Raw genomic sequence first — 16,895 nt, forward strand, 5'->3', positions numbered from 1 at the left:
AATTAGGAATCATATTCTTTGGATTCTCCACCAACACAATCTGAGAATCCCATCTGCAAATATTCGTGAGTCAACAGACCACCAACGCAAAAACCAAACAAACAAACTGGATGAAAACAATATTACAAAAATATAATTAAAATGTAAGAGACATTTTCTTACATACCTTTTCCCCCCAAAATGCCTATCTATGTCTCACTCTGGGTTGCTTGTGTTATAATGGTCTTGCATCACTGTCCTGATACCATGGTAACCACACTTCCTCTGGCTCGACAAGCAATATCCAGCCACTCACACATTCACTCACCTCCCTTTTCATTATATTCACTCCATTTTCCTCCCTCGTTCTCTGTACATACAATGTATGTATGTATGTATTCATTCATTCATTCATTGAATCAACAGCACATTCTGTCAACACCTCTTCTATACATTTATTTTATCCATGACTTTACAAATCATTTTCATTAACATTTTATTGTTAATTCATCATTACACTCACCTACTCTAGGACATTTGCTATTTTTCTTTAAAATGAAACATATGAAAGCGAAAGCAAGGAAACAATTTTCAGTGGGCAATGATTGTATTCAGTTTTGCGTTGTTCTGAAAACTAACAGAGCTTAAATGACACAAACTGACGTTTATGATTTATCCCACCGATGAGAATCAGTAGAATTCATTTCATAGCAAACTGTAAATAATAAAACATAGGATACAGCTGACATTTTGCTCCTACGTTATATGTACAGTACACTACAGTGTGTCTATGGCCAATATGGCACTTGAGGTCTGGGTAAGACAACGTTCTGCAGAATTGTCAAATGTGTCACTTCCCTCTGTGTAGCAATGCTCAAAGAGAAGACAGCGGCAGCTGTTACAAATCAGTTAGATCAGTTTAATGCACAAAGATACTCACCGCTGTATGTGCCCAATTATATCAGCAGTTGCTCTCACTTGAGCACCCTGTCAAGACATCATTTTTATTGTAAATGATTTGTTCTCCCCAATATTTCCAATCATATAAATTTTTCCTTAATCAGTGTACACTGTTTATATAAATAGTGTGTATACCCTGCCACAATCATTCTACGTATCCTCAGGATAATCATTATGATTATGTGCATCCCACATTCAATTGTTTTGACAAATCATGTCATCATTATTCAATGTTCCCTACGCAGTAGAACTGTTTGTACATACATACCATGTTAAATTACATCATATAATGGTGCTCAAAATGTACAGTCTCCTTTGCTATACATCAAGTTGATTCACACATTAGCAACTTTTGACTATTGCAAAATCCTTTCATAATTGGTAATCATAAGTATTGCATTGGATTAAATAATTCCCAAATATGACACGGCCCTTTTAATGAAAAGGGCATAGACATTCCCACCCTCTCACCCCCCAAAAGAACAAAACAAAACATTGACAGCTACTTCTAAGGCATTTAGAAAACACATACCATATATACAGAAACCAAAAAGTAATGGAAATCCAAATTGCATAAATTAAAAGTGTGAAAACTTGAGCGTTTTATGGAAAGAATGGAAAACAAACCCCTGGTCCACAGGCAATGTCTGAAATATACACAAGGTTACGATACAGAAGATGAAAGCACAGGGGAAGATGGAGACACCAGTTACTCACAATATTAAACTCCACCTGCTTGATTTGAAATGAGATAATCAATGAATATTCCGCAGACTTGTCCATTCAATCCACTTATTTGTGAGCATCCGCTGACAATCTTCAATCATTTATAATGAAAATTATGCCACAGCATAATATTATTCTCAAATAAATCTGTCCCTCGGAACACAGACCCCCTTTAGAGACCACCATTGTTTCCCAACCTCAAAAACGCTCTCCCTTTACCCGGTGACTTTATCACCGAAACAAATAAAACACACAAAATGAACACCACAAGAAATCCACACACCCTGCCATATCTCCATGCATCACACTCTTAATCACTGAAACCCTATTATTGTTGGACCAGGGTCCCCCAGGGGTCTATACTGTACATGGTCCCCTCCTTCACACCAAAACTCTTTGCTGAAAATAGGCGATCAACAAGCACAGAACACAACGTAAAATGAGTTGCTGTGAGCTTGTAGATAGACAATTTTCACCCAATGTCCTCCTATTTCGGCCGAGTGTGATTTTTGACAGAGTTCGACAGAGTAGAGACGGTAGGGTTCATGGTTAAGGAGAATTGACCATATTCACACAGCGGCCATTTTGCTCTTATGTCAAAAACCTGAGCAAAATGGCCGCCACCGGGGCACAAGAGAATATATACACAATAGAATCCTGCACGTAATGGTTTATGAGGCCATTCAATCCTACATACAACACCCACCAATGCTTGAGTGTGTTTTCAATGTTGATTTTCTGCTGGCAACCACAGTGTTCATATCAACCTTGTTAACTTCGTTACATTTTAGCCCCACCACACACACACATGCACGCAGTCAGTCACACACACACACACACACACACACACACACACACACACACACACACACACACACACACACACACACACACACACACACACACACACACACACACACACACACACACACACACACACACACACACACACACACACACACACACCGTTTCCCACCAATTCCTGCTGTCCCAGCCTTGTAGCCCATCCCAGCCTTGTAGTCGGCGTTCACTACAGCTGTTCTTTATCCGGTGACTCTTCTAGTGTGATGACGGTGAACTCCTCTGTGTTATTTCCATTCTCCTGGAGCTTCTCCTTGTTCATCAGGGTCACCATCTCCTGTTCTCTCTCCTCAGCACGGGCGCTGGCTACAGAGGATGACGCCGCCCCGTTGCCCTCGCTGCCATCTTTGGCTGTGATCATCAGGGTCTGCTGCTTACCGCACCAGCTGCAGGAAAGATGGTTTAGTTCAGTGTTTCTCAGCACATATTCCGTTACAGCCCATATTTTGGGTGTAACGGAATTTTCCAAACTTCCTCTACATTAGTAGTCTAGAATAAGGAATTCAAATGACATACAACAAGCTTTGGTCCCATGTAAGTCTGCATCCGAGCAGACTAGAGAAAGAGTGGCCCTCCGTAAAATTCACTGACAAAAAAAGATGACTGAATCAGACGGCAGCGGTGGCTCAGGGGTAGAGTGGTAACCGCAAGGTTGCCAGTTCGAACCTGGGCTCCCCCAGAGTTAGTGTCGAAGTGTCCTTGAGCAAGACTCTGAACCCCTAATTGCTCCTGATGTGCTGGTTGGTGCCTTGCATGGTTTACCCCACCATCTGTGTGTGTGTCTGAATGGGTGAATGTAATGCACAATCTATGTAAAGCGCCTTAGATAAAGGCACTATATAAATGCACCAATTACCATTTAGACTACTAAGTTTGGACAATTCCTTTACGCCCAAAACATGGGTGTAAACAGCTTAGTGAATTGGGCCCATATAGTGACTGATGTAGGCTGGCCACAAGGACACTGAGATCCATGGGTGTAAACAGCTTAGTGAATCGGGCCCATATAGTGACTGATGTAGGCTGGCCACAAGGCCACTGAGATCGATGGGTGTAAACAGCTTAGTGAATCTATCGGGCCTATATAGTGAGTGATGTAGGCTGGCCACAAGGCCACTGAGATCCATGGGTGTAAACAGCTTAGTGAATCTATCGGGCCTATATAGTGAGTGATGTAGGCTGGCCACAAGGACACTGAGATCCATGGGTGTAAACAGCTTAGTGAATCTATCGGGCCTATATAGTGAGTGATGTAGGCTGGCCACAAGGACACTGAGATCCATGGGTGTAAACAGCTTAGTGAATCTATCGGGCCTATATAGTGAGTGATGTAGGCTGGCCACAAGGACACTGAGATCCACATTGGAGTCACGCAATTCCCATGTGGATCCTGAGATCCACATCATTAGATCTTTCAGTAACAAATATGCTAACAAATGAGAAAATGCCACATGGAAAGACAGGTGTCAGGTCCTGCTGTTGAACGAATGCTGTCCAAAGCAAAATGCAGCTGATTACAGTGACAGATTTACCTTCTTCGTTTGGCGACATAGAACGTAGCGAGTCCAACGGCAAGCACGGCCACTATCACACCAACGATCCACCAATCTGGAAGACATAGCAAGCAATTACTCATTTCTATTAAAGTAACATATCCATTAAATCTATTCTAGAGCACGGAACCATTAAGGAACAGCCAGCAATTACTCAACATTAGCAAAGAAAAACAGTGGATGTGGGTGTAATACATTTTTAAATAAATACACGTCATTATTGGTAATGAGTGCATTTTCTATCACCTTTCTTCCCCCCACTGTAATATGTATGACATTCAGGGTGTAAAAACAGACTGCATTTGGTCCTGTATGACAAAGGAATTGAGTTAAATTATGAAGTCTACGATCTGTAAATATCCTGGGCAATTTTTATTAGGGCTGCCATCAAAATTTGGGGTATTGGATCCTAGAAGAGCTAAGCTTTTAAAGCTACTCAATAAGCTTCTCTGTGTAGCTAGAACATGCATTTTGTTCAATTGGATTCACGAAACACATCAGTAACTCAGTGGTATAGATAAATCTACAGAGTTCTTCCAATGGAAAGGCTCAGAGCCAAATTAAAAGAGAGAAAATAACTTTATGAATATTTGGTGGCCACTCATAGATTACTTGCCCAGGGATCTATCTATTTATAAAGGAAGTGATTCATTGGATTGGAGAGCCCCAGCTGTACTCTTGCAATTTGCCTTTTGATGTGCCCATGTGTGTGGTGTGTACTACATATATTTGAGTGGTGCAACCACTCCTACAACCAGGAATGTCCGTGTGTATCAGTCAAGAGCACGAGTGGTGTGCGCATGCGTGAAATTGGAACACGGGGTAATGCTGCGTGCGTGCATTTATTAATACCAGTAGGGGGTGCCAGAAACAGAGAGAGGGGTAGTGCTGAGAGAGAGAGAGAGAGAGAGAGAGAGAGAGAGAGAGGGGGGGGGGGAATTGCACCACTCGGTTCACACAGGTGTGCTTTTTTTATTAATATCTAACTGTAATGTGTATCCATAGTTCCATGATGATGTGCTGATTCCCCTTTTCTTTTTGTTGTTTGTTTTTGTTTGTTCTACACTGTTTGTATACATTTATGACACATCTGTGAAAGCTTAAAAATTCAATACAGATATTATAATTCAAAAGAAACAGACTGCATAATGGGTTCACTGACTTGATGACTTTTTGGCCTCCGTTTCAGCGGGCGGTTCACTGTCAACAGGACTCATCCTCCCCTTGGGCTGCTCGGCTGCAGGGGAAGAAGACAGAAGGGACAATCATCAATCAGACAAAATACAAAAGGGAAGCACGCACATGTTGCACAAGTTGACGGGTGCTGAACAAAAATATACACCGAAAAAAGGTAGGATGTCCACTCCACACACCATATCTTGAGCTCCCAATAAGTTTATTTAGAAGAGCAGAATCAACGTTTCGACCCTTCCGGGTCTTGAAGGGTCGAAACGTTGATTCTGCTCTTCTAAATGGACGTGATTCAACATCACTATTACATCACCTAATCAACATGAGTTAGACTTTAATATATTAGCGCCCCTCACTTCACACGGGTGTGATTTTCCGTATGTGACATCGTCGTACTGTATACGGTATGACGGGGTAGGCTACATAAAGCATACCATATAGTACCTTATAATCTTCTATATCAGCGGTTTTCAACTGATTGTAAACCAGGGACGAGGACCACCACCCTGACTAAGAATCAACCTGGGGACCACTGTTGTGTTGGGTGGGATATGGGCTAAGATTAGTGCTTTCGTAAGACTTGCTATTCAATGCATTCCATGTCTATACATACCACTGTTTCTCAACCGATGGTCCACAGACTAGTGGTCAATGGCATAATAGGCAGGTGGTCCGTAGGAAAATGTTTTAAAATATAAATAAAATGCCTTTGTATGTAAGAAAACATTTGAATTAATAGCTAATTAAAATATTGAAATAAAAACATGACTGTTAAGGGCTTGATTAAATTCATTGCACGATACTATGTGCAACAAATTATATCAAGCCCAAGCATTATTTAACTGAAATATACGAGTGGTCCAGAGCTTTTTTAGAACCACTGATCTATTCCTATCCCACGGTTAACCTTATTCCATTCTCTTACTTTATCCAACCGTTAACTGATATACAGTACTGACAGAGCAGACACATGATGACATGATTATAGTATACGATACAGGCACATTTCCTAATAATGACGACTCAATCAGGCGAGCAGGTACACGCTTACCCTTCTGAGATTCTATCTCCCTTTTCTGTGAAATTTCTTAACCTCATACTTCCCAGTAACTGACAGCATGAACACACTTCCACGGAACAGTGCACAAAGGTTCACTGCACTGTTCCTTGGAAGAAATATACAAAATGTTCACTTTGCTTCACTTTGCTACATTACTAAATGCATGGTCAGGGACCACATGCAATACCTTCACTGACCACCTGTTGAAAACTCATGTTCTATATAATGAATGCATAATGTGTTTATTGTCTCTTGTCTTCATCCATCACCTAAATTAGAACTAGAAATGCACTCTGCCAATTTACGCCTTGCACACAAGTATCACGATCACCAAATCCTAACTACCTTAGTTATGTCATGAGGAATGGTGGTCCCTTATTGGCCAGTGGACAACACCGACATAGGGTGGACAACACTGACATACGCAGCCGATCACAGTACTTGCGCGCTCTGCTTGCGCAAGTAATAAAAGCGTCTATATTTCCCTGATTCTGATACATAGAATCGTTATTTATGCACTATTGAATCGTTTGTGTCAGTTTCTGGGCTGTACTGATATTTACTGTGCTGTACATTCCCTAGCCTAAATAATTCTACTTACTACGCATCTACAGTAGAGTACATAAGACTACCAAGAGCCTGCTGCAGGGATGCAAGATAAATGACCGGTGTGTCTGCATGATATTACGGCAAAGAGGGAGAGTGGAAAAAAGAGGAAATGACCACTATAGGCCCTGCCGCCCTGTCACCCAGGCAACAGTTGGAACCATTTTACTATCATTAGCTGTCATCATGCACCAATCCTGTCTATCTAACACTAGGGGGCGTGCTGAGCTCTGAAAGTTTCTTTGGTCATGCTGAAACTTGTTGCATGTGACTGGAAGGGTGTGCTGCTGTTTTTCAGAAACCTAGCTTTCCTGTATTGTAAAACTTGGATGACATCAAGTGGTTTCATACCAACCTGTATGTTCTTTTATAACTATGGTATGTACATAGAGCTAATTTTGAGGTTGGGGTTAGTGTTCGGGGAATGGCACTCATTTTCAACATTGAACTATGTCATTAATATACCTTAGAGTTATTGCGTGGAAATACAAAAAAGTCTCCCTCTGTGTTGTAATAGTATAGATTATTGGGTCATGTGATCAGTGACATACGGAAGGTGAATTCTTTGGCCTGCACAGAACACCTTCCCTATATGTCTCTGACTGATCACATGACCCCAATAATCAATTCTCCAGTTCAGGCAACACAGAAGGGCAGGACCTTTTTCTGATTTCCACAAAACAGCTCTAAGGTATATGACATAGTTAGTTATAGCACAATGTTGAAAATGAGTAGTAGCCAGTCGTGTTCTGAGAGGACAATATAGTACTGAAAGGATAATAACCCATACTATGTTATTTAACCACATGGACCCTGGTGTTCCTATTCCTTGCACATCATAATAGGCAACATTCCACAAAAGTAGGTGATCTACAAGCTCTCAACACAAAGTGCAATGCACTGAGCTTGGAAATCGGGACTTTTCGGCATTGATTTGGTGTAGGGGGAAAAAGGGGGCCAAGGACATTCCCTTGGGGGCTCAACAAAATAAAACGTTTCATTAAAGGACCACTTTCCAACCTATCTTCATATAATAGGTCCTCACTAATAATCATGATAAAATGGCACAATTTTGTGTCTCATAGGAGGGCTGTGGGCATTTCAGAAACCCATCCACCAGTGACATCATCGATGGGGAAATCCAAGCTAATAGAAACTGTCCTGAAAAGTTGCAATGCGAAAATGGAATCCATCGTTCTCACGATAACAAAAATCTAACATTTTTGTAAAAGAAATATTGTTTAAAAAAAATATGCCTAACTATGATGTCACTGGTGGACGGTTATCTGAACTGCCGACAGCCCTCCTATGAGACACAGACTGAGTAGAACAAATGTGCCATTTTAGCATGCTTATTAGTGAGGACCTATTATATGAAGATAGGTTGAAAAGTGGTGAAGTGGTCCTTTAAACATTTTATTTTATTGAGCAAGTGAAGACAGTGTGCATTAATTAGACGTAGAACAATCATATTGATAAAGAAGGTCCTCATTTCCCCCATCCAAAAATAATAATCACTTACTGTATTTTTCCCTACAACCACATTATTGATCCACTTTGATCAGAGGAACATTTTATAATCATTATGGGTGCTTAGAGGGAAAGATTGTCGTCGAAAAAAGGAGACAGGCAGGAGATTTAAGGCATGCCGGCACACGCACGCACGCAAACACACACGCACGCATGCACGCACACACACACTATATCAACGGACTATAGAAAGCAAAGCTCATAATTGCACCCATGTGCTGTGCCCCAGCTTGACCTGTGTAGAGAGCACAGTGGTCCACAGCAACTGTTTTCGTGGCCTTTTGTAAACCTGCAGCCAACCTCAGCTGATATTTTTAAACTAGGAGTGGAGTCCATATAGCATTATGCCTATATCTATAGATATGGCAATTTCTGTATTCAAGCTGTATGCAGTACATTTAAATGTTATTTTAGGATGCCTGAACCCCCACACTTTATCCTTAACCACAGCCTTGGCTTGAACATTTTGAGTTTTCAAGCGTTATCCATGTCTCATGTCACCGCAGCAGTTACCTTTTGTGCCGTCGGCAACGCCAGGTTGTACCTCATCCTGCGCTGGCGCCGCCACCTCTATTACAGGCGCCTCTGTCGCAGGCGCCGCCGCCTCTGTCGCAGGCTCCGCCGCCTCTGTCGCATGCTGTGGTGCATCTGTCGCAGGCTCCGCCGCCTCTGTCGCATGCTGTGGCGCATCTGTTGCATGCTGTGGCGCATCTGTCGCAGGCTCTGCCGCGTCTGTTGCATGCTGTGGCGCGGTGGTGGCTTCCTCGGTGGGGTTCGGAATCATCCCGGACCCTGTGGGCTCTTCTATCTCTATCACCGGCACAGTGTGGTTGGAGGTTCCAATGGCACTGGTCACATTCCCTTCACCCAGTGAGTGGTGGTCCTCGGTCAGACCGGTGTGTGTGGCCTGCGTGGCTGACAGGTGCATTTCCTCCACCTCTCCGTGAGCCTCGGCCGCCGTGGCCATGGCCTCCACTTCATGGTCACCAGGGGCCAAAGAAGGGACTGCCGGAGCATCTGTGGCATGGACCACCGGAGAATCTGTGGCATGATCCGCCTGCTCAGATGTGGCGGCTTCAGGTGCTGAGTCTTCATGTGTGGAGGCTGTGGCCGCTGGTTCTGCATGCTTGCCAACTTCTGTGGGGTCTGGTGTGTGCTCCTCCTCAACAGGTGAGGAGAGCTCTGGCACTGTGAGATACTCATGGTCAGCTGTTCAGGATATAGACCAGATCAGGGTTATAGTAGGTTGCAGTTAGGTAGCAGTGGAGAAATTGTGTTGTTAAAGTGGTAACAAGACTACTCGCCCCGTTTCTGTTTTCCTCCCAGAATTTTCCCCAGTGAGGGGTGGGAGAGGCTGGACAGCAGACGGCTGGACTTTGAATTTCTCTAACTATAAACTTTCATGACAGCAGAACAAGTACAAATATAATTTATGAAAAGATACTACAGTGAAGTCTGTTCACAGAAGTTGTTGTAGGATATGTGGGGATTATCTGACGAGGTACCATTTGAGGGGGCAAAACCTTACATATACTAAATAATACTAAATTGTTTATAGGTTCAATATAAGTCAAATATTATAGCCTTTCCACAGGAGTATCTTTTTATATTTTTCCAAAAAGAATACAAACAGCCAATAGCATATTACAAAGTTATCCCCCTCACTGTGGAAAATTCCGGGAGGAAAAACGGGCAAGCACAGGGGCGAGTAGTCCAGTATTCGTTGTGAAGTGAATGGCAGCGACAGATTGAAGAGAATAGCTTTTGTTTGTGTTACCTAGGTTTGTGGCAATGCCCCCCACCCCCACCCACCCCTACCTGGATATTGGTGTGGTTGGTGGGTCAGTAATGCAGTTATGTACAGCTGACATCAGCCGTGTTGTCGTTTTAGTTTTATCCCCAATTTCAGTCATTGCCTAATTCTGTGTACATATGTAGTTCCTGTCACTGCGAACCCCTACTGGTGTAGGGTGATGGTGCAGGGTGTAGACAACCTCTGCACACTTCATCCTTGTGAGGCACAAGGGTGAAGTGTACAGAGGTTGTCTACAGTGTGCAGAGGAACTAGCCTTCCCACTTCTGCTCGCAGGTGAACAGGCACTCTGACGAACCTGTAGGAGGCGCTAGTGCAGCGACCAAAACCACGCTCCCCTGCCAGCCCATAGGGCAGGGTGTATTTGGTTTATAAATATTTGTACACCGTCAGAGTGTACAAAGTGTACCCTTCAATTAACACTCAGCATTGTACAAAGTACTGTACTGTAGCTAGAAGCAGGGCTTTGGGTTCAAGGTTGTACTGTACTTTATTGTTACATCTTGTGTACAGGGACATAAGAGTAAAACTTTTTTTTCTTTTGCCTTCCTTAGGCCTACAGACAATGCAGCAGCATAGATAACATAACATTCAAAACAAAGAGCAATCAAAGTGTAAATATAATAATAGTAACATGTACATGTGGATGTTTTCCCTGTAGTAGCAAAGTTAGTCCCTCAGTCCCTCAGGCAAGTTCCTATTGTAGATGTTCATGCTGTGTTCATTTACTCCTGAATTAAATTAACATTAAAGATTTGACTGTGTGGATGGGAGTTTGAGTTATCTCCTGTTATTGTCCCAACTTCATACAGTATATGCCTGGCCAACAAAAAAAAAGAACTTGCCTCAAATGCCAAAATTTTCCTCAAAGCTCAATTTGATAACTTTGATATAATGCTGGATATAAGATGTCCTGTAATCAGTGTAATGCACCATTAAACCCAGAGGGAACAATAGCAGGTGTCACTGGTCTTTCTTTCACTGAGTTTCTTTTACTACCTGATTACAGCTTGAAGATCAGCAATTTCCACTAATTGTCATACGACAAATGATATAGGGTAAAGTGGATCAAAAGTGCTATACATATTATTTCATGAACTCTGAAACTCACGGTAATTGATACGATGAATGCATGGCTTACCTGGTGCATGGGAGTTGAATTGCTGTGCTTCCACACTCGCACTCCCAATTGGATCTGAAATGATAAATAATACAGATTAAGTAATCATACATTTTATTTATAGTACATTTGAAACAATCTCAAAGAGTCACACACACACACACACACACACACACACACACACACACACACACACACACACACACACACACACACACACACACACACACACACACACACACACACACACACACACACACACACACACACACACACACACACAGACCTGAGGCCAATTCTACAGATGCCTACTAAATCAGTAGTTCTCAAACTTTTTCATGAGGACCCCTACATTTATATATGGCTGCGGTCCCCCATCTGAAAATGTTTTGTGCCAGGGACCCCCAGAAAAGAAGATTTGTGTTAAAAAAACCCACATTTAAATTGTTCTAAAATAGCAGATGTACAAGGACTACAAGCTGCCACGCTGCAAGCTTGTTTATCTGCTATTTTTGAAAACCTGCACTATTCTAAAGAGGTTTCTGGAAAAAACTTACAGTATTACAGTACTAAATTCTAAAATGATACAGATGCTTTCCCAGTTTTAACAGGTTAAGCATGAATATTGTCATATTGGGATTCATTCAGCGGATCTTTAAAAAAAAAACAGGGGGAAGGGCTTCTTCTTTTCCTGAGGGAGAAAAATGAGCTAAACCCAGTGGAAATAATCGAATGGTATGAAAGTCGGCCGCATATTCCTCTTCTGTAGTGGAATGCTCATGAATAGTTAAACAAGACAGAGCGCAACTATGACCAAGGCCCTGTGTTACACAATTATTAAACTCCAGTCACTCAATGTTAATAGTATTTCTAGTAGATAACAGTAGCACAATTTGAAGTTTGCACTCTGGCCAGAACAATAATGTAGTCTGTGTGTTTGACTAGTATAGGGTTTGACTGGATTGCTGGATTACTACAATGACCATAATGCTTTGGTGTAGGCCTACTGCTCATCCTTGTGCAGAGGGGGAGTGCAGTCTTACTGAGACAAAATATAGTCCAGGAAGGAAGTGAGACCAGTGTCTGTGACATCACAGACACTAAAATATCAAAAAACACATATTGCCCACATAAAGACACCATGTATTTCTTGTCTCCCAAACACGCCTTGGTGTGGTTATGTGCAATGAGGTCTTCCCTTTGTATTTAGGGTTTCTTCCTGGAGGCTGAAACCTTGACAGTCAAACGTGCCAATGAAAAAAACTGTGATATAGTGACATCACAATATCATCCCCTCCCCTAACACCTCCCCCTCATCATACAACAACAGCTGTAGGTGCGGCTTCAGTTCAGGTGGATCACCACCACCCACCAGACAAACCAGGCAAACTTAGAGGGGAATACCATTCATTTTCAACATTAAAATATGTCATTAATATTCCTTAGAGGAGTTGTGAGGATATAATAAAAAAGTCCACCCCTTTTGTGTAGGTCTAGAACTTGGGCCAAGGTCATGTGATCAGTGACATCACAAAGATGTATTTTGTAAGCCAAAGACTACAGTACATGTAGTCACTGATCACATACCCCAAGTTCTAGACCTCCAGTTCTAGGCTAAATAGAAGGGGGGGGAGGGAGGGTGAAGTTGCCCCAATGGCCAAGGCTCCAAGAACAGTCAGCAATGCAGTTAAAGGGTTTTTTATTTCCCAAACTCCTCCACCAAAGTCCAGACAGTTTTCAGTGCAAAAGTCAATTCAAATAGCAAAACTAAATACTGGACAAAAATAGAAAAATTACAGGATAAGAACTCTCTTCAGGCTATACCTTGATCACACAAGGCCCTGTAGCTCTCCCTCAGCTCATAGTTAGGTAAAGTTAGCTTAAGTTGTGGCAAATCTGCAAAAAAATGCTTACCACTAGCTTTTTTCACAGATGTGTTCATAAACGTGTCTACTATCACAGAAAAATTAGTTCCAACCCAAATCCCTTGGGAAACTTTGTGACAGCTGCTGAAAGTTGGGGTACCATTATCAACCAATATAAGGCAATTATACTTTAAGTAGCATGTGACATGTCAAACTAGAGGGTTTTCATGATGCTGAATCCATTGCAAGCATTTGTTTTGCACAAAAGAAACAGTCCTTTGCCTACAAATCAAATGCCCATAGCTGTCATGACAAATGTGATGAGGTCAGCACATTTGGGCACATTTGGGCAAGTGGCTATGGCCGAATTTAGGCCAAGGAGTATTTTTGTGCAAAACTCATGCTTGGAATGGATTCAGCATCATGAAAACCCCCTAGTTTGACATGTCACATGCTACTTACTTACTAGTATAATGCAATTTGGAATTCTTTGCCTTATATTGGTTGATAATGGTACCCCAACTTTCAGCAGCTGTCACAAAGTTTCCCAAGGGAGTTGGGTTGGAACAATTTTTTCTGTGATAGTAGACATGTTTATGAACACATCTGTGAAGAAAGCTAGTGGTAAGCTTTTCTTTTTTTTTGCAGATTTGCCACAACTTAAGCTTACTTTACCTAACTATCAGGGATGTTACCTGTGTCATTGCCCACTTCTAACTAACTAGCCTGTCCCTGCAGCCTCCTTTAAATAGGAGTGGATCCTACCACTGGACAGACTCTATTAGCACAATTCTTCTCAACTACTTCAATAATAATTACTCCCATAAATAAGCATAAAAGTAACCTAAACATTCTCAATAATGCGTTACAATTAAACAAGTATATATCAGCATGAAAACTCAATGACAAATAATTACTCAAAGCATAAGAAACACCCCTCTCCTGCACAGCACTTGGCCCATACCTAATCAAGGGAATTTCCACCAGCAGTGCAGGAGAGACAACTAACAAATCAGTGATTACAATTTCAATACACAAGTTTAAAACATTAAACTGCTTTCATATAGAAAGCAGTTTGATGTGTGCTTGTATATAGGGCACGGGTTGCCCCGTGACAGGGGGACTTTTTATTATTTCCACAGCTCTAAGGTATATTATTAATGACATAGTTAAATGAAGAAAATGAGTGGTATTTCATAGTGGGCTTGCCCACATAAAAACAACATTTTAACAAATACTGTACACTTTATGAAAAAAAAGCTTCTTCCTAATATATAATAATAATACCTGTTGATCATGTTTTAAACCATGGGTTTTCAACAGGTGGTCCGTGGACCACTGGTGGTCCGTGGAGGTATTGCATGTGGTCCCTGACCATGCATTGAGTAATGTAGGATTTGTTGATTTGTTTTAAATGTTGTTTCCACTAGTTGAGAAACCGTGAACTGAATGACCTGGTGACCTATGATGAGTCCATCCATGTAGTAATTTACTGACAAGTTGGAGTTCAAGAAATTCAACAGAAAAAGGCAGTTAGAATCTCAAGAAGGGGGAAGTCAAGTGCACCGGATTTTCTGGTTGAGTTATTATTAGGACATTTTACCAGTAGTCAATGGTTGAGAAACAGTGGGATCATGGGATGTATACACATGGGATGCATAGCAAGTGTTAATTTACAAAAGCACTAATCTTAGGCCATATATCCCCACCCAACACAATAGTGGTCCCCAGGTTGATTCTAAGTCAGGGTGGTGGTCCCTGGTTCACAATCAGTTGAAAACGCCTGTTTTAACCAATCATCTTTATAGAAAGAAGACTTCCGCACACCCGGCAGGCAATTTGGAGCAGGTGAGATGATGACAAAGAGTATACAATGTGGAAGAAGGGACATCCGCACACTGCATGCCACTTGCTAGTTCAGAGCAATTTTGCTCAATTAATAAAATTGCTCTGAACTAGCAAGTGGCAGTGTGCGGATGTCCCTTCTTCCACATTGTAAACAATCATCTTTAAAACAAGATCTGGTTGCCTTTAAGCTTCATTTAGCGTATAGCCTAATCCATCACTCAAGAGTTGCAACTCAATACAACTCAATACAAAAACTGTCAACTGTGAGTGGACAACACAATAAAGCATTACACTTGTTTACAAGAGGGTCCACCATTTTCAATTCATCATAACATTTAGAGACGTAAAAAGGTGAAAAGGGAAAAAGGGAAAGAATATATATACAGTGAGGGGAAAAGGGGGTGGGGGAGATTCAGAATTTACGGGGGCCAGTTTGAATTGCAGCCGTCCGTAGGTGCCCTTTGAAAGCGGTTTTGAAGGAGTCAAGGGATTCGCATGTCTTAATGACTGTTGGTAGGGCGTTACACATTTTGGTGGCATAGGAGCGAAATGAATTTAGTCCCTTGTTTGTGCCGAATCTGGGTTGCACATGGTTTGTTGAATTCCCTCTGGTGTTGTGGGTGTGGAGCTTGTTGAGCTGTTCTTTTTGGCAATGGTCGTACTATAAAGAGTAGGAATGAGGCATGCATTGACCACATTAAATGCCTCATTGAACGTGGTCATGCCAAACAGTGGGTCAGGAATCAGGATCCAGGTTTGGGCTGTGGACCCACTGCTATAGTCAGCTATAGTGTCAAATTGGCTATTTTGTTCTACACAAAGACTAAATTCCCACTGGCAATGAATGGAGAATTTACATCATGTGTATACGAGCAAATCGGCTATTTTAGCGACTCGTGTCATCATGCCTCCATATATGGTCATGCTTCGTGACATCACGCCCCCATATATGGTCACGCCCCGTGACACGTCACGCCACCATATATGGCCATCTCCATTATGAAGATCAAGACACTGACCTCATCTAACCCTGGATAACTATACATGCAGAAGACTGGATCATCACCTACATCTGCATAATACGGAGCCGGCCAGCAACTCTACATCTGACCTCAAACCTCAAACTCTTAGATCTCCAGAGATGTCATGCACGCGATCTTACAAGTGGTGCCAGTTTGGCGCTGGCCTACTTGAACAATGCAAGTTGGAAATGCATGCCCCACCCAATTATATTATCTGTGTCCCTTTTATGCCCATATATGGAGTTCTTTGTCAGGCATGCCCAAATATAGAGTCTATGCAGATGTCACAACACCATTGTGTGTCATAACAACCATTGTGATGTTAGAACAGGCCAGCTCCATATATGGAGATATATGGGTGATCAGGTCCAGAACCCGGGAAGAGAAATTGGCTATCCGATGGACTTGACACCGGGCACTGCATGTCAAATTTGAAGTCGGTGGGGCGAACGGTTTTCGAGTTACGTGGATAATAGACGTGCATACATACGTACGTACACGCGTACGTACACAGTACACACAGAGACTTGGTGCATTTATAGATGCATGATAGAGACTCAGTCCCCTGAAGCATACACCGAGAATAGCCAATCTACAAGCTCACAATGTGTTGCGCGGGAACCACAATGGAAATTAGCTTTAAGCTTTTTTTCACGTATTATCCGTTTGATGGTGGTGTGTAAATTACAAAATGTGTGTATTTTGCCCAATTTGGGGAAATGAATATTTCACCCCAGGAAGGGCGGATGGGGGCTTCAAGA

The 16,895-nt window shown here is 42.1% G+C and overlaps 1 protein-coding gene across 1 annotated transcript in view; it reads right to left on the reverse strand.

Moving 5' to 3' along the window:
• Positions 1-424: 424 nt before the first annotated feature.
• LOC310857647 (uncharacterized protein) overlaps positions 425-16,895 on the reverse strand; it is a 27,428-nt gene continuing 10,957 nt past the window's right edge. Inside the window, exons 2-6 of the mRNA XM_083763410.1 lie at positions 11,421-11,474; positions 8,980-9,675; positions 5,242-5,316; positions 4,059-4,134; positions 425-2,912 (exon numbers count right to left, since the gene is read on the reverse strand). Of these exons, the coding sequence (XP_083619536.1) occupies positions 2,696-2,912; positions 4,059-4,134; positions 5,242-5,316; positions 8,980-9,675; positions 11,421-11,474 (1,118 nt within the window). The 3' untranslated portion in view covers positions 425-2,695. The remainder of the gene's footprint in view (positions 2,913-4,058; positions 4,135-5,241; positions 5,317-8,979; positions 9,676-11,420; positions 11,475-16,895) is intronic.

This window comes from Protomyctophum parallelum (genome assembly GCF_964188405.1).
Source record: "Protomyctophum parallelum genome assembly, chromosome: 4".
Classification (NCBI taxonomy): domain Eukaryota; kingdom Metazoa; phylum Chordata; class Actinopteri; order Myctophiformes; family Myctophidae; genus Protomyctophum; species Protomyctophum parallelum.